The sequence below is a fragment of the Pristiophorus japonicus genome, chromosome 4 (assembly GCF_044704955.1).
Source record: "Pristiophorus japonicus isolate sPriJap1 chromosome 4, sPriJap1.hap1, whole genome shotgun sequence".
NCBI lineage: Eukaryota > Metazoa > Chordata > Chondrichthyes > Pristiophoridae > Pristiophorus > Pristiophorus japonicus.
The window spans coordinates 114417692-114441707 of NC_091980.1; the positions used below are offsets into that span (position 1 = coordinate 114417692).

At 43.3% G+C, this 24016-nt stretch overlaps 1 protein-coding gene across 14 annotated transcripts in view; it reads left to right on the forward strand.

The window, feature by feature from the left end:
* The window catches only part of LOC139263036 (PH and SEC7 domain-containing protein 2-like), a 420621-nt gene that overhangs the window by 278026 nt on the left and 118579 nt on the right, over positions 1-24016 (forward strand). For 12 of the 14 annotated variants that reach the window (XM_070878509.1, XM_070878513.1, XM_070878508.1 and 9 more), the window contains one exon: positions 11148-11237. The exons of 1 other annotated variant lie outside the window; for it this stretch is intronic. In XM_070878509.1, coding sequence (XP_070734610.1) covers positions 11148-11237 — 90 coding nt within the window. Of the gene's footprint in view, positions 1-11147; positions 11238-13315; positions 13377-24016 lie in introns of those variants that run through there. One more of the 14 variants, XM_070878523.1, reaches the window with a different exon arrangement.

The following is a 24016-nucleotide window of genomic DNA, read 5'->3' on the forward strand; positions in this document are numbered from 1 at the left end:
TGGCTCATCCAGAAGATGAAAGTGAATTTGTTATAATGAGTTGTAGGCTGTTTATGAAAGAGCTTGATGATGAGGAAGTTGAAATAATATCTCGGTGGAAAGCAAGTTAAACAGTTTGGCTAGAACTAAAAGCAGGTAGAGGGCATTGTTAACAACTGGGATCTGCTACAGACTGATGTCTTTTGTGATGAAATAAGAGTAAGCACCAATAATAATCGGTGACTTCACATGGTCAAATCTAAATTAGAAATGCTGTAATAGAGCTTTGACAGCAGAATATGAACCAGTAAATGTGCTGCCGCGCTCAGCAGGCTTCTTGTTGTAATTTTTCACAGATCTCACTAGGCACAACTCACATCTGGATTTGATTCTTCTAGGTAATCAGGATGACATCCATAATACAGAACCAGTGGTGCATGTGAGGATAAATGACCATAGTGTAAGCTTAAATGCTGAAGGGACTAGGAAGGAAGCCATGAACGACTCATTGGCTTTTGGACATGTTCCACAGGATAGGAAATAAGCAGATATAGTACTGATACTTAAAAAGGAGACAGTTAGCACCAGCAAGGACTGTGTGATTTCAGTATGGCAAACGTTAATAGAATGAAGAACGAACAAAAGGAAATAAAGTTGGACATCTTACTGAGGGATAGTTTGATCCAGGAAAAATTTAAAACTTTTAACTATAAAATTAAATATCAAGATGAGTATATAGTAAAAAAAAAGGTGTAAACTAAATAAACAGTCCACAGAATGGACAAATCGAGAAATCAAAGTAGAAACGGAAGAAAACAATCTGTACAAAAACTACAGGGAAAATGAAAAGGTATAACTTTTGAATGAGTATTAGGATAATGCTAAAACAGATTTTAAAAGATATTAGAGGTGCAAAGAGGACACTGGAGTTTAACACAGCAGAGGATGTTAAACACAATAATAAAACTTTTTCAGTATCATAACCATAAAAGGGTGAACCCAGAATATTACTTTAAGATATATCATACCAGTCGGTCAAGAGGAGATCAGTTTAAATTGTGAAAAATTAATTTCAGCAACAATCTAAGAAAAGTGTATTTCCTTTAATGGACGATTAACATTTGGAATAATGTGCCAGTTAATAGTGCAGTTAAAAGACATTAGGGGAATTGAAAATGCAGTTGGAAGCTAGGCTGGATAAGTGGAATATTAATAGTACAAGCTCCAGATAGCTTTACTCGTCTTGGGTCTTTCTTATGTTTTTCTGCTTTTTGAGTGGGTACCTTTAATGCTTTTCAGGGTGGGAGAGAAGAGTTTACACTGATATGTGTGTTGTCTCGCATTTCCCTAGCACATACTTCCATTAATTTTGTGTAAACTTGATTCTCTTATAACCTGTTGTGAACCACATGCAATAGGGAGTATGTGACATTGCATTGGTGTTCCCTGGTAACCTCCACTCGGCCTGGTAACCTTCACTAGGGAAAATTCCACCAGCTGCATGTTAGATACTAACCTTTTCTTTTGCCTTTGTATCCTTTCTGATTTCCTGCCTGGTCCTGGATCCCATATTTGCTGTTTTTACCCCTCTCAGGTGGTAAGTGTAGCTCTGTTTAGTGCATGATCTTTGAAGCTAATGCAACCCTCTAACTCTTTCCATCTCATGAACATTCATTTCTTTTAAGTTCCATAAAATCAACATATTCCATTTAAGTTTGCTGGAAATGAAAGAAAGATTTCATACTGTATGACAATTTAGCTGGATAGTAGAGAACGTTTCTATTGCATCAATATCATGATTGGGTTTTTGGTTCTGACCATTTGGTTGGAAATGCAAACGTAAATCATCCAATCAGGTGTCCAGATTAATATAAACTGCAGAGTAAGTTATTACAATTCTGACATAACTCTGCTGTTTAGAAAAGTAAAGCCATAGTGAAATCCTTTACTGGTAAATAATAAGCTAGGACAGGTCTCAAAACTGTTTGGATCTAAATTAACTAAAGTGGCTACGGTAATATTACACAAGTTAATAGCGAATTAGAATTTGACAATTTACTTATATAAAATTTCTGTCGTGTTTATGTTTTCTTGAGAGAACTAGTTATATTCGAGGACTTTTCCTGAATTGTATTTTGAAGTACTTTTGAATGTGAATTGAGGAAATGTTCCTTTCTAGTATTTATAACTCTTCCCACCAAGCAGAAAATGTTGTTATTGGTGATATAGCTACTTTAGCCAGCATTTATGCAAATTTTACGCTGGTAAACTAAAAACACCAATTGAGACAATTACTGGGGATTGTAGAAGCAGAATAAATTAATTTGGGTTATGCCAGCATATGAATGCATTTGTTACCACACAACATCGATCAATGAGCAACAGCAACACAATTTGTAATATGTGCACCTTTAATGCAGTAATTTACAGTTTTTTTAAAGTAATTTTATGTTTTGTATGCAGACCCCACATGTGTACTGCTGTTGGCTATACCTTTATATCTAATAATCATATCCGTTACAAATTGATCTGTTGTTTTTTTTATTCAGCCACAAAATATTTAATATTGCAGTGTATAATGAATTGAAAGGCTATTCTGTATCACTCAATCAGTACCATTCATTTTCATTCTCTTGCATGGTACATTCTAATTGATATTTTCATTAATTTTTCTGAGTTTAACTGTATGAACTAATTTATTAGACGCACCGAAATAGCTGTCTTTGTGGAAAATGCTACTTTTCCATTTGTAGTTTGGTTAAACATGTGAAACTTAAGTTACCATATATAAATTTCACATGTCAACATTTGTTTTCAACTGTATTTTATTTTTTGTTAAGTTAACCTCTCCATGTTATTATCTTCACCATCACCTTTTCCCAGTGTCACATATAATTCCCAACTGTGAGGATGGCCAGGTAAGCTTGGGCTTCAACCAGTACCCTCTTATCTGCCTCCCATCACCTGGGAAAGTGAATTAGGATAGATTATCCTTCTCATCAAAAGTGGAGACATCCTGCTACTCTACAGAGTGTTGTGCTAGCACTGTGCCACAGGGCAATCTCACAGTTTTCTCAGCTCTATTACATTAATCTTCAAACTGAAAGTGGTATTTCCATCCATTGGATGTTTTTTTTAATACTTTCCAATAGTCTTAACTCACCCTTATACCTCCAATAGCTACACATAATAAAGAAGTACACTGTTGTTTAACATATATAATGAAATTAATTATGTTGAAATGTGACTATTTTAAAGAAAAAATTCCAATTTAAGGACAACTGAAGAATTTATGCTTTTATTTCATAACATCAAATTTTTCAGTTGGGTTTATGTTTCTCATGAGTAATAATTATTTTTGAAAATTGTTCTTGAACTATATTTTAAAGTACCGTTAATTTCTTAAAGTTTATGCTGACAACATTTCTTCCTATTATTTACGATGATTTCCTGCCATGGTGAAAATGGCAGTCCAGGCACTATGATTATGATATGGTGGTCAGCATAATTCCAGCCAGAAATGTGCGCACGCTATCTGCCCGCCATGCATGGTGTACTGCTGCTGTAATGCTGTCAAAACAACAGTTTTAGTTTTCAATTTCTTTGCAATTCATAATAATCATTAAAAGTAGATTTGTAAATGTTTTGGGGGAGAAATTGGGGTCGGTTTGCGCGTCCTGTTAGGGCCGCAAATGACTTTTCACCTGGGCACGGCACCACTAACGACTCCCGCTAAAGTCCGTGGGAGTAACCGATAGCACCCTGCTCTGCTGTGCCGCCAATGATGAAGTCATCACCATGCGCAGCACCCCGTTTTTGCCCCGGAACAAAAATTGGCCCGTGCCCCCTGAAGCTGCTCCAGATGACTGCGACAACTTCAGGGGACGCAAACGGGGCGGTAGGAGGCTCGCGGGCGCAAGTTAAAGGGGAGGTGGTGGGCGGGTCAAGAGAAAATGTGCCAACTTACTTGTCGAGGCCCGTTGCAGCTTTGAATGTGGGATCCATGCCGCGGTCTGACAGCCCTGCACTCCGCTTGAGTGGCGGGCTGGTGGCAGGGCACCCCACTCCCCGGTGGTCCAGGTAGGGCCTGCAGAGTTGGTAACTTAGGCCCTCCTCTTTAATGAAGGGGAGAGGCCCTCCTACACGGCAGCACTACGCGATCCAGTGCGTAGCGGTGCGCCCTGCTCCCAATCCGTCTGCCCGATGATGCCCTAAAGAGGAAGTAGAGCATGTTTTTTTGCACTCCACTTCCTCTCGGGGGCAATAACCCCAATTTTGAGAGCGGGGCGGAACTTCCGCTCCTGGAGTAAAAAGTCCCGCCTCACGGATGATACCGCCCCCAAATGAGGCACAACAAAATTTCTCACTCCCTGCGTCTTAAATGACAGATTTCATAGTTGCAAGGAACAGTCAGTACTGAAAGAATAAATGAGCTGGTTAGAATAAGTATAGAGTATTTTCTAGTCATTAGTGCAGGTATATGGGAATGGCAAATGAATCACATACCATGTGCGCTAGTTCGATCTCGGGATTTTCTGAGATTAGGCCCATTAGTTTTGCACTTCTGGCTTGGATTTGGCCTGGTGCTGTAAGTTCACTGGTAGAGTGAGACGGGAAATAACAGCTGCAACTCTAAAAGGCTGTAATTATTATTTACAGAAGTATTTTATGCTATGATATAGATTGTAGTGGAATGGATATTGGTGGCTTTTAGGCAGACTTAAATGGAATTGGGTAGTTTGCACTCAACTTCCACGTTAGCACATTTATTATAGCTTCAGGTGCAGATTTGGATAGAAACATAGAAACATAGAAAATAGGTGCAGGAGTAGGCCATTCGGCCCTTCTAGCCTGCACCGCCATTCAATGAGTTCATGGCTGAACATTCAACTTCAGTACCCCATTCCTGCTTTCTCGCCATACCCCTTGATCCCCCTAGTAGTAAGGACCTCATCTAACTCCTTTTTGAATATATTTAGTGAATTGGCCTCAACAACTTTCTGTGGTAGAGAATTCCACAGGTTCACCACTCTCTGGGTGAAGAAGTTCCTCCGCATCTCGGTCCTAAATGGCTTACCCCTTATCCTTAGACTGTGACCTCTGGTTCTGGACTTCCCCAACATTGGGAACATTCTTCCTGCATCTAACCTGTCTAACCCCGTCAGAATTTTAAATGTTTCTATGAGGTCCCCTCTCATTCTTCTGAACTCCAGTGAATACAAGCCCAGTTAATCCAGTCTTTCTTGATAGGTCAGTCCCGCCATCCCGGGAATCAGTCTGGTTAACCTTCGCTGCACTCCCTCAATAGCAAGAATGTCCTTCCTCAGGTTAGGAGACCAAAACTGTACACAATACTCCAGGTGCCACCTCCTTAAGTACTCTGGGATGCAGTCCATCAGGCCCTGGGGATTTATCGGCCTTCAATCCCATCAATTTCCCCAACACAATTTCCCGGCTAATAAGGATTTCCCTCAGTTTCTCCTCCTTACTAGACCCCCCGACCCCTTTTATAACCGGAAGGTTGTTCGTGTCCTCCTTCGTGAATACCGAACCAAAGTACTTGTTCAATTGGTCCGCCATTTCTTTGTTCCCCGTTATGACTTCCCCTGATTCTGACTGTAGGGGACCTACGTTTGTCTTTACTAACCTTTTTCTCTTTACATATCTATAGAAACTTTTGCAATCCGTCTTAATGTTCCCTGCAAGCTTCTTCTCATACTCCATTTTCCCTGCCCTAATCAAACCCTTTGTCCTCCTCTGCTGAGTTCTAAATTTCTCCCAGTCCCCAGGTTCGCTGATATTTCTGGCCAATTTGTATGCCACTTCCTTGGCTTTAATACTATCCCTGATTTCCCTTGATAGCCACGGTTGAGCCACCTTCCCTTTTTAATTTTTACGCCAGACAGGAATGTACAATTGTTGTAGTTCATCCATGCGGTCTCTAAATGTCTGCCATTGCCCATCCACAGTCAACCCCTTAAGTATTGGGAGCAAACATAGTGAGAAAATTGCATACAAATGGAATTTGACGGGATAACCACAGTTAATGGGGACTGTCATAATAGAGTGACAAAAGTCTAAAAGCCTTTGCAGAACCTTAAAAAGTATCTCAACCTCTTAGCAAGACTGTAGGTACAGAGAACTAACATGAGATTGCAATCCCCAGCTCCATCACTTGCCTGCAGACTCATCCCTGAGGAGGTTGCAAAAAGGGTTATGTCCTCCATGCTGGCAAGAAAACAAAACCTAGTTTTCAGGCTAGTGCTGCCCATTAACATCACTGGATATTCCATCTCTATGCTGCATGGTAGCTACAAGTTTCCCTGTCGCAGATGGCGCAGTTCTGCATCAGCCTTTTTCTTACTTCGACCCTGAGGAGACAGTTCTATCTGGTCATTGCCAGCTAGCTGTGCCAGGGCTTGTAGAAATGATTGGAGGCATCTTTTTGATGTGACCAATTCAGCCAAACTGGGTCTTGATCATCCAGCATGCCTTCCTTCATGCATTTACATACCTTGATGGTTTCATTGTGGGGTGGGGGGTGGAGGGATTTTAACCTAAAAAAACAGATGGGTTGGGAGCCTGGGGTAGTTAAAGTGTTATAAATGTAACTCCCGATGTGAACCCACCTTCAACCTGCCCACTTCCGGTTTTAACGGAGGCGGGATGAGGGTAGGCAGCCTGATGCTCCCCTCCCCCCACCCCATCCCCCAATGCTCCGACCCTGATTGTTGCTTCCCTCCCAACCTTCGATCCTTCGGGCCCGATGCTTCCCTCCCTCACTCCCCGATCCTCCAGCCCTGATCTTCTCTCCCTTCCCTTCGATGCTCAGGTTGTGGCCCCGATCCATTCTTCACTCCCCCTCAGCCCCCAATACTCCAGCCCCGATCCCCTCACCATGATCCTTCTCGTACTGACCTTGGCCACCACCCAATCCCTCCCTCCCTACCTCCTCTCTGTGGCCTAATGCTGCAGGCCTACCCTCCCACAGCCAGCCAACCTCTCCATCTAGCTGGCTGCAAGTGGGAAACAGAGGCTTCCCATGCAAATCATTCTCTGGGTTTACCGACCACCTCAAAGACACCCCACCCCCCACTCGCCTTCTCCATTAACATTCAACGCATTAAGACTTCTACCCAGCTTCTTTTGGGAAGAGACACCTCTTCTGCACTAATTGTCTATGAAAGTGAGGTACGTTCACCAGTTGCCAGTGTACAGTTTCTGAAGGGTGGGCACAGAGGATCTCTCGTGCAGCTTGATTTGCTTGGCATCCTCTTCTTTCCCACACATCAGAAAGGGGAATTCCTATTGGCACCAGTCATGGTGCGAGGGCAAAAATAAATAATGCTGAAGAATTGGCACAAAGGTTCTTGAGAGATGGAAAAGACAAACAAAACAAAAGTAAAGAAAACATTTAAGAAATGGCTGAAATATACTTAACTTAAAATTATTGTATCTTTTCCTATATCTACCATGGCCTATAAACCCTGGGTGCTCGTGTACATCTGACATCCTATCCTGCATGCCAAACTGTGGGCAATAGCATAAAGTCAAAATTAATATTTAAATGAATTGTCCACCTCTTTGAGTAGGGTGATTCAATTGCCACTGGGTCTTCCTACCAGAATGGGATGGAACTATCTATTTTTCATTTCAGACACCTAAAATATGCTGTTACAACAATTGGCTAAGAGCAAAGAATCTCGGCTTCAGAGCACTTACACAATTGCCACCTATATGCTGATAACTATTCAGTTTATCTAAGACAGGCTTACTAGTTCAGTTCCACATTTACACAAAAGACACTCAACTCTACCTCTCAACCCTTCTACTGTCTTTGTGAAGTCAGGCTGCTTATTTGACATCCAATCTTGGATGTGCCTTAACTTCCTCCAGCTAAATATTGGGACAAAGCCATTGTCTTTGGCCCCTGACATAAACTCTGTACCTTTGCCAATAACTCCATTCCCCTCCATGGCATCAATCGCAGGCTATACCAGACTGGTTACAACCTCAACGTCCTGTTCAATCCCAAGCTGAGCTTCCACCCCTCTATATTCGCTATTGCTCTAAGTTCTCGCCCCACCCTATCTCTGTTAAATCCTCCAGCCACCTCCTCCCCAGAATTATTCACGCCTAGGATTCCAGCCTCTTGTTCATTCCCCTCCCTTTTCCCCGCCATTGGTGGCCATGTCTTCAATCACCTAGGCCCCACACTCTGCCATTCACTCCTTAAATTTCTCCACCATCTTCCTATTCTTTAAAATCTTCCTTAAAATCCACCTCGTTGACCAAAATTTTTGTCACCCCTTTCTTTATCTTGGTTGCGCCTCTATACAATGTATTGGGATGTTTTTCTACATTAAAGGACATAAGAACATAAGAATTAGAAGCAGGAGTAGGCCATTTGGCCCCTCAAGCCTGCTCCGCCATTCAATAAGATTCATGGCTGATCTTCTACCTCAACTCTACTTTCCTGCACTATCCCCATATCCCTTGATTAAAGACAAATTTTTACATGACTCCAGTTAAAACAAAAACTGATTAACAGAGATGCACTTGTGCTATGCACAGGGCCACCAACATTTAGCATTAGGGAAAGGATAGACAACAGTTGTATTCTCCCACTATGCTGAGCTACTATTCTTACTTACACTGCCTGGTGAAGTGTCAAGTAAAGGCTAAGCAATTCCTTTCTCTGAAATGACACTTTCCACTAAGCTGGTTTTGTTAGCTGTTATTGCTCACATACTGGCAGCCAACAACAGCAACATTGAGCTGAATCTTGACAGGGTCGGGCTACGTAGGTGGGGGTTGAGGGCAGAGTTTCTGGCTGGAAATCTGGACGTTTGGGTTTCCCCACATTCTGTGGAGTTTTAAATACACAGATTGCGGTGTTTTGCTTTGACAGGTTCCCCACCTGGAAGTCAGCCTGATTGACAGGCTTGGCTTCCAGTTGGACAGGGAGCACTCCAGAAGAGGCCGCAACCACAGGTATGTCACCTGCTGCTGCTAGTGGGAGCGTGGGGGGGGGTGTCCGATCCCGGACCTCCCCAACAATGCAACCTCGTGGGGGCAAGGGGTGCGACCCCAGGGTGTTGTGATCCCCAACTCCAGGGAAGGCAGTCTGATGGGGGTGCCGGAGCTTGGAGGGCTGGGGAGAAGCAGTTACCTTCTACCCGAAGCTGTCCTCACCTCCCTTCAGCTGCTGGGTTTTCCGAGGCCTGGAAAACCTGGCCAATCAGGGTTAAACCTGCAAAACAGGTTAAATCTGAGGTTGCCAGCTTCATTAAAATATTCAATTGGCGGAGCGGGTTGGCTGCCCGCCCCTTGTTCCGCCTCCGTTAAACCTGGAAGTGGGTGGGCTGGAGGCGGGTTGGTGTTGGGTTTGAGGTTTTTGAAGTTTTGACATTGCACCTGACCCCAACCCACCCATTTTCAGGCCATTGTTACGGTTCGGGGTACTCATTCCAGATTCTTATAAAGGTGAGTAATGTACTGCGGGGCTAAGTCAAGTGCAAAGTAAAACTGAATTCAGAAAATGAAGATACCCTACTTAGATGAATATTAAAAAAAAATTATTTCTGTATACCATACCCAAAAATATCAGTAGAATTTCCTCTTAATGTGCTTGGGCATAAAAGCTCGTCTGCATGCAGTGCATAGAGAAATATCAGGTGGGAGACCATATCAATGTAACAGTCCTACTGATTTTCCATCAATTTAAAATTAGTGGATGTAATGTGCTGGGCTTCATTTTGGTCCCAATTTTTCTCTGTTTGCTCCACTCAGGTGCCCCTTTACCCCAAACACAATAAGAGAAAAAAATGTACCCTATCCTATTTTCAAATTGTTAAAAATATATTTTCCTAGTTTTAGTTTTGTAACACCAATGCTTAAAATATTTGTCTCAGTTTTTGTGCCTACACTGTTAAAATCATATGCTAAAAATGTGTTTCAAAATGAAAATAAGCAACTTTTTAAAAACAATTCTGCTGCTTGTTCAGTAAATATGTTTAAAGGGCAGAACTCTGACCTGTCTTCATTTCAATATTCTCTTGATGCAGAAGAAACTTGTTTTAAAAAAAAAACATTTAATTAGGAAAAAGCTAATGGTGCTAAATTTCTATGGGATTCTCCTGATCTGCTATGACTCCAATGGGAGATTGGCGAAAACCCTGGAGCATGATGTAAGCTGCCTCTTTAATCCATTTATATTGTTTCTCCAGAGTTTCCATCTGAGAACTCCCCCCACAGCTATTCCAGGCAAATGTGACTTTGAAGTTATTCAGACTGGCTGATTGATGTATATTTTGGAGTGAACAGTTCTAACACATTGATCAATTGTTTAATTCTAAAGATGAAAATGAAGATATTTCAAATGCACAATGCAACCTCTTCTGTTTACCTCATCAGAATGGGTCTGACTACAAATGTCATAAACAAATATTGACATGAAGAAAGAATAAAATAACTTGTATTTGCATAGTGCATTTCATTACCTCAGGATGTCCCAAAGTGCTTTACAGCCAATTGAATACTTTTAAAGTGTAGTTACCATTGCAAGTTAGGGCCTACTCCATCTCCTATTCCTTATGTTTTTATGTTCTTAAAAGCAGCAGCAATTTGACCATAGCAAGGTCTCACAATGAAATAAATGACAAGATCATCTGTTTTAGGTGGTTATTGGCCTGAACACTAGAAGAAATCCCTGCTCTTTGATGAAAGTGCCATGTGATCTTTTACATGCACCTGAAAGGGCAGAATGGGCCTCGATTTAATGTTTCATTTGAAAGCTGGCACCTCTGACAGTGCAGCATTCCTTCAGTGGATGCTTCAGGCATTCATCTGTGGACACTTCAGTACTATTTTGAATTACTCCTTGGTATTTTTATCCCATCTAGTTTGCCCTTTTTTCCTTTTTATTTTTGAAACTATACTTAACTCCTCTCCATTTGCTCTCAGGTGAGTCTCTCTATCCCGTTTATTGTAAAGGTTTCTAATCATAACATTTTTAATTCACTGTAATTGCTTTTGTTTCAAAAAGTGTTTGTTTTCATTCTTGTGCTTAATGTCTGTCTTAAGTATATTAATTTTGCTTTGTTTCAAACAATACTTTCATTGTATTCTTTAGTTAAAATATATTTTATTATGTCTGTGTATTCCAGAATGTTGGAAAAAAGATGTCATGTCAACAGTTTATTTCTAATCTGGATGGCCTTAATGATGGGAAGGATTTTCCAAAAGATTTATTAAAGGTATTGTTCACATTAATATAATAATGGTTATGTTATACCAAGCTATATAAAGTTTCATAAACCAAAATGTCATTGTTACCATGTTAAATACAAAATGATTGTTTGTGTAACTATGAAGAATGAAACATCTGTCAAATTACAAAATTGCTATGCATTGATGCACAAAATGCACTGTGCCATAGAATGGTAAGATACATTTAATGAGTTCCCAATCTTATTTACTTCATTAAGTGCAGGTCCCCACTAGAGGCCAAATCTTGCCTCACTGGAATAATCTCAAGATAAATCACCCTCACCTGCTGTGGCCCACTTACTCGTGGTCTGTACACGAGAATTTTAATGTACCTCCTTGTTGTGAGCTTAATTGTAGAGAACTGTGATGCAGTTGCCTGTTTGCTCGATTAACTAGGGAATTATATTTGATGCCCAAACACCTAAGGGAGGAGATAGGAGATATAATGAAGTTAAATTTCTTACTGTCAGTGTTATTAATATTAAACTTCAGGTTATTTATATATGATCTCATAAGTTTGGTTGAACTGTACATTTGAAAAGGTCAGGGACAAAAAAAAGTTAATAGGAATGTATAAAAATGGAGAATAAATTTGGACTGATATTGTACAGCACAGTGCACATTTTAGGTATAATTAGGGCATTCAGGTCCCAGGTTAAATTTCACATTCTTCAAGCGAGCTCTGCCCCAGTTGCTTACTGTGCCTATATCAAATGGGCATGACTACTTCACTGGTGTGGCCTATTGAAATTAACTTCGTAAAGCTAAGTTTCTGTTGTAAAAGTTGACATTAAACTTACGGCATTTTTCTAAAGAAGCATTGATATTTAGCTGCATTTTTCTCCTTGCATTAGTTTTTGTTTCCACGAAGGGTACCATTTGTCCATATTAATATTTATTTTTCTATAAGACTTTTCTACAGTATGTTGCTTGTTGTTGAAGTTGCAGCAAACAACATTGAAGATGGTAATTCCTTTAGGAGTTCTGATTTAGATGAGGTAAATGAGTTCTTGAGGCAACATTAAGTGCAGGTATGATGATACCTGAAGCATTGGGGGGTAGAATTCTGATTTGCATATTTAAACAGTCTCCCACCTAAAAAGGCACGCCTGCTGTTCACCCATTTACAGGCCCATCTGAAAATTGAATTGAGCAGGCCTTGGGACCAAGGTGCCTACCACGATTTTCAACTACCCACCACCAGTTTTTTCAGGTCAGAAACACATGGCTGTAGTTGAAAATCACCTGATTATTTCTACACCCTAGCACCGACATTTATATTCTGATGCTGCTACCGAGCATACAAGAGGAAACCTGTCTTCATTCCTTCCACTTCATTATACTGGCTGGCATTCAGCAATGACATCTGCTAACACCAGGGTGCACCTCTAAAGCTGAAAAAAGATGTCTAAAACAATCCTTATCTTGCAAGAATGCTGGTTTTCGATATTCTGACATATATACTGAGGAACCAGACATATCCATAGTAAGGAAGCATCTGGGGCTCTTACCTCCCAGCATAGGTCTAGGGATGAATGATACCTCACTTGGCTTGCCTAACTGTTTTAGTCTTAATCCAGTTCAGATCAAATTAAATTTAGTTTACTAAACCTCAATTAGGTTACCCTCCAACTGCTGAGTGAGTTAAATCACTCTTTCTTGCCAAATCATCAAGGAAGGAGTCAGACCACAGTATTTATTGGTTACAAATCAAAACTTAAAATTAAAGTTGGGCACAGACATGTATAAGCGTAATCAGAGTTATCTAGCAATTGAGCAGCAAATCATTAATGGCCAAAATTTCTTAACAAAATGAATAGCAAAGCCCCTTTCGGTAGTGGGGTTATCCATTTCAATTGGATCTTCAGTTCTGTCTGAACCCACCTTACGCACGAGTGACAATATTTGAGCTGACTTCACTCTTATTGTTCTCTGATCTCAAACTTTTATAAAGTTAAGTGACTGTTCTCTGCGTGCAACTGGCTTGCACAGCCTCACAAGCTAACTTGGTATTATACGCCTTGTCCTTATACGCTGTATATGTAAAGGCACTTCTTAATGCTAGGTCCTAAGCTTGCCCTGAAAAGCGAGCATTCAGCCGATTGACAGAGATGTTGTCAGCACTTCTTAAAGGGACACACACATTTTTCTGGTAAGTTTGCATTTAAGCTTTTGGACTGGATTTTAAAAAATGTTATTGAAGTAGTGGCTTGGTGCAATACATGTTAAAAGTTTACGGGCTGGATTTTCAAGGGGTTTGCAACCGGGTTTTCGCCGCGTTTTGACCCTCCGCAGCCAAAACCCGGTTGCTAAGCCCAGACGCGATCCTCGGCTCTTAATTTGCGGCGGCAATGGGAAGTACTGCCAGGGAAAGCTGGGGACGTGTAACGCCGCGGATTGCGTCACCATCCAAGTTTCGGCGCTCTCCCGACCGTATACCGCGTCCAGAACAGTGACAGGTAAAACCTGTCAGTGCAGCCCTGCCAGCAGCAGTAAGTTAGAAAACCTGCAAAAAGATAAGTTACATTTTTGCAGCGATTTATTAGATAATGTTTTTTGAATGTTTTTTTGAATTTTCTTTTTCCCCCCTCCCAAGGCCTCTCTCGCAGCGCTTCTGGCCCCATACTAAAGTTGCCGAGAATCACGTTTTGCACCATGAATAATTGTGCAACGCCTCCCTCTGCGGGCGCAGACCCCAAAGATCGAAAGTTCGGCCTAAAATCGGTAACGTAGCGAAAACGTAATTTTCACGTGTCACTTACGTTTTTGCCCAAAAACCCCCAAACCCGTAAATCCAGCCCAAAGCATGAAGGGACTGTTGCTGGATACTTGCAAGGCCTCGGATGGTAAAGGAAGGCCTCTGAGAAGGCAGAAAATTTTGGAAATACTCAGCAGGTCAGGCAACGTCCGTGGAGAGAGAATCAGAGTTCAGGTCTCAGGTCAAGATGCTGCCTGACCTGAATATTTCTAGCATTACTCAGATTTATAGCATCTACTTGCAGAGGGAAGAGGAAGATGCAGAGGAGGAGGAAGACGCAGAGGAGGAAGATGCAGAAGAGAAGGAGGACGCAGGAGAGGAAGACACAGGAGAGGAAGAAACCGAAGAGGAGGAAACAGAATGAAGGATGCAACCCAGACAGCCCCTTTCTGGCCGGGATATCCGGGATGGAATAATCCACCTTCGGTATTAGTGACCAAAACCTCAATTTCCCTTTCAACATTTGTCCCACACCTTATCTCCTTTAGAGATGCATGCAATAATGGTATAGCAGTTATCATGGGTGACTTTAATCTACATATTGATTGGGCTAACCAAACTGGTAACAATGCGGTGGAGGAGGATTTCCTGGAGTCTATTAGGGATGGTTTTCTGGACCAATATGTCGAAGAACCTACCAGGGAGCTGGCCATCCTAGACTGGGTGATGTGTAATGAGAAAGGACTAATTAGCAATCTTGTTGTGTGAGACCCCTTGGGGAAGAGTGACCATAACATGGTAGAAGTGTTTATTAGGATGGAGAGTGACACAGTTAATTCAGAAACTAGGATCCTGAACGTAAGGAAAGGTAACTTCGATGGTTTGAGGCGTCAATTGGCTAGAATAGACTGGCAAATGATACTTAAAGGGTTGACGGTGGATAGGCAATGGCAAACATTTAAAGATCACATGGATGAACTTCAGCAATTGTACATCCCTGTCTGGAGTAAAAATAAAACGGGGAAGGTGGCTCAACCGTGGCTAACAAGGGAAATTAAGGATAGTGTTAAATCCAAGGAAGAGGCATTGGCCAGGAAAAGTAGCAAACCTGAGGACTGGGAGAAATTTAGAATTCAGCAGAGGAGGACAAAGGGTTTAATTAAGAGGGGGAAAATAGAGTACGAGAAGAAGCTTGCCGGGAACATAAAAACTGACTGCAAAAGCTTCTATAGATATGTGAAGAGAAAAAGATTAGTGAAGACAAACGTAGGTCCCTTGAAGTCGCATTCAGGTGAATTCATAATGGGGAACAAAGAAATGGCAGACCAACTGAACAAATACTTTGGTTCTGTCTTCACGAAGGAAGACACAAATAACCTTCCGGAAGTACAAGGGGACCGAGGGTCTAGTGAGAAGGAAGAACTGAAGGATATCCTTATTAGGCGGGAAATTGTGTTCAGGAAATTGATGGGATTGAAGGCCGATAAATCCCCGGGGCCTGATAGTCTGCATCCCAGAGTACTTAAGGAAGTGGCCCTAGAAATAGTGGATGCATTGGTGATCATTTTCCAACAGTCTATCGACTCTGGATCAGTTCCTATGGATTGGAGGGTAGCTAATGTAACACCACTTTTTAAAAAGGGAGGGAGAGAGAAAGTGGATAATTATAGACCGGTTAGCCTGACATCGATGGTGGGGAAAATGTTGGAATCAATTATTAAAGATGAAATAGCAGAGCATTTGGAAAGCAGTGACAGGATCGGTCCATGTCAGCATGGATTTATGAAGGGGAAATCATGCTTGACAAATCTTCTAGAATTTTTTGAGGATGTAACTAGTAGAGTGGACAAGGGAGAACCAGTAGATGTGGTGTATTTGGACTTTCAAAAGGCTTGTGACAAGGTCCCACACAAGAGATTGGTGTGCAAAATCAAAGCACATGGTATTGGGGGTAATATACTGAGGTGGATAGAGAACTGGTTGGCAGACAGGAAGCAGAGAGTCAGGATAAACGGGTCCTTTTCAGAATGGCAGGCTGACTAGTGGAGTGCCACAGGGCTCAGTGCTGGTACCCCAGCTCTTTACAATATACATCAATGATTTGGATGAAGGAATTGAGTGTAATATCTCCAAGTTTGCAGATGACACTAAGCTGGGTGGCGGTGTGAACTGTGAGGAGGATGCCAAGAGGCTGCAGGGTGACTTGCACAGGTGAGTGGGCAAATACATGGCAGATGCAGTATAATGTGGATAAATGTGAGGTTATCCACTTTGGGGGCAAAAAAGCAAAGACAGAATATTATCTGAATGGTGGCAGATTAGGAAAAGGTGAGGTGCAACGAGACCTGGGTGTCATTGTTCATCAGTCATTGAAAGTTGGCATATAAGTACAGCAGGCGGTAAAGAAGGCAAATGGTATGTTGGCCTTCATAGCTAGGGGATTTGAGTAAAGAAGCAGGGAGGTCTTACTGCAGTTGTACAGGGCCTTGGTGAGGCCTCACCTGGAATATTGTGTTCAGTTTTGGTCTCCTAATCTGAGGAAGGACGTTCTTGCTGTTAAGGGAATGCAGCGAAGGTTCACCAGACTGATTCTCGGGATGGCTGGACTCTCATATGAGGAGGGACTGGATCAACTGGGCCTTATACATTGGAGTTTCAAAGGATGAGAGGGGATCTCATAGGAACTAAGAAGATTCTGACGGGACGGGACAGGTTAGATGTGGGTAGATTGTTCCCGATGTTGGGGAAATCCAGAACCAAGAGACACAGTCTTAGGATAAGGGGTAGGCCATTTAGGACTGAGATGAGGAGAAACTTCTTCACTCAGAGCTGTGAACCTGTGGAAATCCCTGCCGCAGAGAGTTGTTGGTGCCAGTTCATAGAAACATAGAAAATAGGTGCAGGAGTAGGCCATTTGGCCCTTCTAGCCTGCACAGCCATTCAATGAGTTCATGGCTGAACATGCAACTTCAGTACCCCCTTCCAGCTTTCTCGCCATACCCCTTGATCCCCCTAGTAGTAAGGACTTCATCTAACTCCCTTTTGAATATATTTAGTGAATTGGCCTCAACAACTTTCTGTGGTAGAGGATTCCACAGGTTCACCACTCTCTGGGTGAAGAAGTTTCTCCTCATCTCGATCCTAAATGGCTTACCCCTTATCCTTAGACTGTGACCCCTGGTTCTGGACTTCCCCAACATTGGGAATATTCTTCCTGCATCTAACCTATCGAAACCCGTCAGAATTTTAAACGTTTCTATGAGGTCCGCTCTCATTCTTCTGAACTCCAGTGAATACAAGCCCAGTTGATCCAGTCTTTCTTGATAGGTCAGTCCCACCATCCCGGGAATCAGTCTGGTGAATCTTCGCTGCACTCCCTCAATAGCAAGAATGTCCTTCCTCAAGTTAGGAGACCAAAACTGTACACAATACTCCAGGTGTGGCCTCACCAAGGCCCTGTACAACTGTAGCAACACCTCCCTGCCCCTGTACTCAAATCCCCTCGCTATGAAGGCCAACATGCCATTTGCTTTCTTAACCACCTGCTGTACCTGCATGCCAACCTTCAATGACTGATGTACCATGACACCCAGGTCTCGTTGCACCTCCCCTTTTCCTAATCTGTCACCATTCAGATAATAGTCTGTCTCTCTGTCTTTACCACCAAAGTGGATAACCTCACATTTATTCACATTATACTTCATCTGCCATGCATTTGCCCACTCACCTAACCTATCCAAGTCACTCTGCAGCCTCATAGCATCCTCCTCGCAGCTCACACTGCCACCCAACTTAGTGTCATCCACAAATTTGGAGATACTACATTTAATCCCCTCGTCTAAATCATTAATGTACAGTGTAAACAGCTGGGGCCCCAGCACAGAACCTTATGGTACCCCACTAGTCACTGCCTGCCATTCTGAAAAGTACCCATTTACTCCTACTCTTTGCTTCCTGTCTGACAACCAGTTCTCAATCCATGTCAGCACACTACCCCCAATCCCATGTGCTTTAACTTTGCACATTAATCTCTTGTGTGGGACCTTGTCGAAAGCCTTCTGAAAGTCCAAATATACCACATCAACTGGTTCCCCCTTGTCCACTCTACTGGAAACATCTTGAAAAAATTCCAGAAGATTTGTCAAGCATGATTTCCCTTTCACAAATCCATGCTGACTTCGACCTATCATGTCACCATTTTCCAAATGCACTGCTATGACATCCTTAATAATTGATTCCATCATTTTACCCACTACTGAGGTCAGGCTGACCGGTCTATAATTCCCTGTTTTCTCTCTCCCTCCTTTTTTAAAAAGTGGGGTTACATTGGCTACCCTCCACTCGATAGGAACTGATCCAGAGTCAATGGAATGTTGGAAAATGACTGTCAATGCATCCGCTATTTCCAAGGCCACCTCCTTAAGTACTCTGGGATGCAGTCCATCAGGCCCTGGGGATTTATCGGCCATCAATCCCATCAATTTCCTCAACACAATTTCCCAACTTGTTAGCGTTAGTGTTCTCTCAGAAGAATCACTCAACACTCAGAGTCGGTTCCAATGCCGTCGCGGTCTTTATTACGCTTAGCGGGGAGGAAATCTCAGGACTGTATCCATGTTTCTCTCCACAGAACAAAGGGTTACATGCACCTTTATATGTTTCACAACAGTTACAAACAGTTTACTACAGCTACACAGCCCATCACGGCTGGACACAAGCCAATCACAACGATTATAGATTACATATAGGTTCTTTTAACCCAATAGAATTCCCCTAGTGTCTCGGGAACCATATGTTCGATTATTGTCAGCTTGGGCTGATTGATGACTTTACTATAGGAGATAGGTTCTCTCCCTAGTTCTTTCATCTGGGAGAAATAATTGGTTTATAACCTTGTTTACAGGAGATGGTTTCCCTCTTATCTTTCTTCCTGGGGAATTAATTGGTTTATGGACTTGTTCACAGGGGATGGTTTTCCTCTTATCTCTTTCTTCCTGCATCCAAGGCATTCCTATAGTGGGCCTCACAGGGTTATTGCTTGGTCATTGAACATTCAACAGTTCACAGCTTGACTACCTGATTTCCCATCATGCCTGGGCAGCCATTTTATGTGTGGCCACTTTAAACTTATATGCGTTTAGATATATCTAGCAGGTGCCTAATGCCTAGTGTTCTGGTAAATTCGAAAGGTGCCTACCTCCTACAACAGACTAATAAGGATTTCCCTCAGTTCCTCCTCCTTACTAGACCCTCTGACCCCTTTTATATCCGGAAGGTTGTTTGTGTCCTCCTTAGTGAATACCGAACCAAAGTACTTGTTCAATTGGTCTGCCATTTCTTTGTTCCCCGTTATGACTTCCCCTGATTCTGACTGCAGGGGACCTACGTTTGTCTTTACTAACCTTTTTCTCTTTACATATCTATAGAAACTTTTGCAATCCTTCTTAATGTTCCCTGCAAGCTTCTTCTCGTACTCCATTTTCCCTGCCCTAATCAAACCCTTTGTCCTCCTCTGCTGAGTTCTAAATTTCTCCCAGTCCCCAGGTTCGCTGATATTTCTGGCCAATTTGTATGCCACTTCCTTGGCTTTAATACTATCCCTGATTTCCCTTGATAGCCACGGTTGAGCCACCTTCCCTTTTTTATTTTTACGCCAGACAGGAATGTACAATTGTTGTAGTTCATCCATGCGGTCTCTAAATGTCTGCCATTGCCCATCCACAGTCAACCCCTTAAGTATCATTCGCCAATCTATCCTAGCCAATTCATGCCTCATACCTTCAAAGTTACCCTTCTTTAAGTTCTGGACCATGGTCTCTGAATTAACTGTTTCATTCTCCATCCTAATGTAGAATTCCACCATATTATGGTCAGTCTTCCCCAAGGGGCCTCGCACAACGAGATTGCTAATTAATCCTCTCTCATTACACAACACTCAGTCTAAGATGGCCTCCAGTCATAATTATAGACCGGTTAGCCTGACATCGATGGTGGGGAAAATGTTGGAATCAATTAGTAAAGATGAAATAGCAGAGCATTTGGAAAGCAGTGACAGGATCGGTCATGTCAGCATGGATTTATGAAGGGGAAATCATGCTTGACGAATCTTCTGGACTTTTTTGAGGACATATTATCATCGGTCGAGACACCGAGGAACACTTCCACAACCTGGAGGAGGTGCTGCGCCGACTGGACCGGATAGGCTTGCGACTAAAGAAGTCCAAGTGTGTGTTTTTGGCCCCAGAGGTCGAGTTTTTGGGCAGGACGGTTGCCGCAGACGGGATCCGGCCTACCGAATCCAAAACGGAGGCGATCCGTCATGCGCTCAGGCCCGGCAACACATTTCTTGGACTATTGAACTACTTCGGGAACTTTCTGCTGAACTGTAGCACATTGTTGGAGCCGCTGCACGTGCTCCTGCGTAAGGGTTGTGAATGATTTTGGGGGGACTGTCAAGAACGGGATTTCAATCGGGCGCGGAATCTGCTTTGTTCTAAAAAGCTGTTGACCTTGTACAACCCCTGTAAGAAACTGGTTTTAACGTGTGATGCATCATCCTATGGGGTTGGGTGCATGTTGCAGCAGAGTAATGATGAGGGCCAACTCCAACCTGTGGCTTATGCCTCCAGGTCGCTCTCCCAGGCAGAACGGGGATATGGGATGGTTGAAGAATCACTTGCATGTGTCTACGGGGTGAAAAAGATGCACCTGTACCTTTTCGGCAGAAGGTTCGGTTAGAAACGGACCACAAGCCGTTAACATCCCTGTTGTCCGACAGCAAGGCTGTCAATGCCAATGCGCCATTTCGCACACAGCGGTGGGCCCTCACACTGGTTGCATATGACTACATCATACGGCACCAGCAAGGCAATGAAAATTGCGCTGACGCACTCAGCAGGCTCCCACTGGCGACCACCGAGGGGGCGTCGGAGCAAAGTGTGGAGGTGGTCATGGCCGTTGAGGCTTTCGACTCCGCAGGCTCCCCCACCACAGCCCGCCAGATCAAAATCTGGACCAACAGAGATCCCCTCCTATCCCTGATAAAGAAATGTGTCCTGACTGGGGATTGGGCGCCCTCACACGGAGTCTGCCCCGAGGAGGTCAGGCCGTTTCACAGACGGGTGGACGAGCTCTCCATCCAAGCCAACTGCCTGCTATGGGGCAGCCGGGTAGTCATGCCCCAGAAAGGAAGGGAAGCATTCATCAGGGAACTCCACAGCGAGCACCCAGGCATCGTGCTAATGAAGGCCATTGCCCGGTCACATGTATGGTGGCCGGGAATTGACTCAGACTTGGAACACTGGGTTCGTAGGTGCACGACGTGTGCTCAGCTGGGAAATGCAACCAGGGAGGCCCCATTCAGCCCATGGCCCTAGCCCACCAGGCCATGGTCACGTATTCACGTGGACTACGCGGGCCCGTTCATGGGAAAAATGTTCCTGGTTGTTGTCGATGTATACTCGAAATGGATCGAGTGCATCATATTGAATTCGTGCACGACATCCATCACCGTGGAGAGTCTGCGTACGGTCTTCGCGACCCACGGCTTGCCGGACATCCTGGTTAGCGACAACAGCCCGTGTTTCACTAGCTATGAATTCCAGGAGTTCATGTCGGGTAATGGTATCAAACACATCAGGACCGCACCGTTCAAGCCGGCTTCCAATGGCCAGGCGGATCGTGGGGTTCAAATCATAAAACAGGGCATGCTCCGGATTCAAGGGCCCTCCCTTCAGTACTGCCTATCGCGCTTCCTGCTGGTCTACAGGTCGCGGCCGCATTCGCTCACGGGAAAACCGCCCGAGGAACTGCTCATGAAACGCACGCTTAAAACGCGGCTGTCCCTCATTCATCCAGCCCTGTCAGATATTGTTGAGGGCAAGCGCCAGTTCCAAATGATCGCAACTCAGTGGGGAGATGCATAGAAATTGATGACCCTGTATTCGTTCTCAATCATGCTTTGGGACCCAAGTGGCTTGAGGGTACTGTAATTGGCAAAGAGGGGAATAGGGTCATAGTGGTCAGACTTAACAATGGGCAGATATGCCGCAAACATCTGGACCAAATAAAGAAAAGGTTCAGCATGGACACTGAGGAACCTGAGGAAGATCATGAGATATCACCCACACCACTGCCAGTGAACGAGCAACAAGGACATTCACTAGCATGCACAGTCCCTGCGGCCAGCCCGGACAGGCCGGAATCACCTCAGGCGACAGAGACGCATGCCAAGGCCTAACCACCAGAGCCTCAACTGCCTGCCTGAAAGACTCAATCTTTGACCCAAAGACGTTGGGGGGAGGTGATGTCATATTTGTAACCTTCACATAACTGTAACCTTTATGTAACAACACTGTACACTGTATACACCTGAGTAATGCACATCTTGACCACAGGGGGTGAACTTGTGGGAGACACTCCTCACCTGGTCATCCAGGGTCAGCACTTCTTGGTCCTAGAAATAAAGGTTCAGGTAACGTAGTGACTTTGTCTGCAGCACATGCCTCGTGTGATTCTATAGTAAGGTGTAAGGACACCACAGTGCAGTTGGTAGGAGACAACTTTTGAAGATACATTCACTGAGCTTGACCACTGGTCTGAGGTCATGAAGCTTCTTTGGACACTGGAGCCAGATGTGGTCCCATATCGTTTTTTCTGGAGAGCTCCTGGCCCCTGTTGCTATAGGACCTCTCAAGCAGTGTTCAACCCCTGCACAAAGTTGGAGTGCTGCGTGTGAGACCCTGGGTACATCAACCCTGGCTTGCTGAGCCATTTATGGTAGTGCTGAAGCACTTTTTAAATTTTTTTAGTTGCGGAAGGGAATTCAGATTTAAGAACATAAGAAATAGGAGCAGGAATAGGCCATTCGGCCCCTTGAGCCTGCTCCGCCATTCAATAAGATCATGGTTGATCTGATCTTGGCCATAACTCCTCTTCCCTGCCCGCTGCCCATTAACCCTTGACTCCCTTATTGTTCAAAAATCTGTTCATCTCCACCTTAAATATATTCAATGACCCAGCCTCCACAGCTCTCAGGGGTAGAGAATTCCACAGATTCACGACCCTCTGAAAGAAGAAATTCCTCCTCATCTCTATTTTAAATTGGTGACCCCTTATTCTGAAACTATGCCCCCTAGTTCCAGGCTCCCCCACGAGGGGAAACATCCTCTCTGTATCTACCCTGTCAAGTCCCCTCATAATCTTATCCATTTCAATAAGATCACCTCTCATTAAATCCCTCCTTAAATAAGGAGACAAAAACTGTACGCAGTACTCCAGGTGTGATCTCACCAATGCACTGTACCATTGCTGCAGGGCTTCCCTACTTTTATACTCCATCCCTCTTGCAATAAAGGCCAACATTCCATTTGCCTTCCTAATCACTTGCTGTACCTGCATGCTAACTTTTTGTGTTTCATGTACAAAAACCTCCAGATCCCTCTGTACTACAGAATTTTGTAATCACTCTCCATTTAAATAATAATTTGCTTTTTTATTTTTTCTACCAAAGTGGATAACCTCACATTTTCCCACATTATTCTCCATCTGCCAAATTTTTGCCCACTCACTTAACCTATCTCTATCCCTTTGTAGATTCTTTGCGTCCTCCTCACAACTTGCTTTCCCACCTATCTTTGTATCATCAGCAAATTTGGCCACATTATACTCGGTGCCTTTATCCAAGTCATTAATATAAATTGTAACTAGTTGAGGCCTCAGCACTGATCCCTGTGGCACCCTACGAGTTACAGTTTGCCAACTGGAAAATGACCCATTTATCCTGACTCTCTGTTTTCTGTTAGTTAACTAATCCTCTATCCATACTAATATATTATCCTCAACCCTGTGAATTCTTATCTTGTGCAGTAATCTTTTATGTGGCACTTTATTGAAAGCCTTCTGGAAATCCAAATACACTACATCTACTGGTTCCCCTTTATCCATCCTGCTGAAAGAACTCTTATCAAATGTGTCAAACATGATTCCCCTTTCATACAATCAAGCAGTCAACATGGTTTTATTATGATTTTCTAAATGTCTTGCTACTACTTCCTTAATAATGGACTC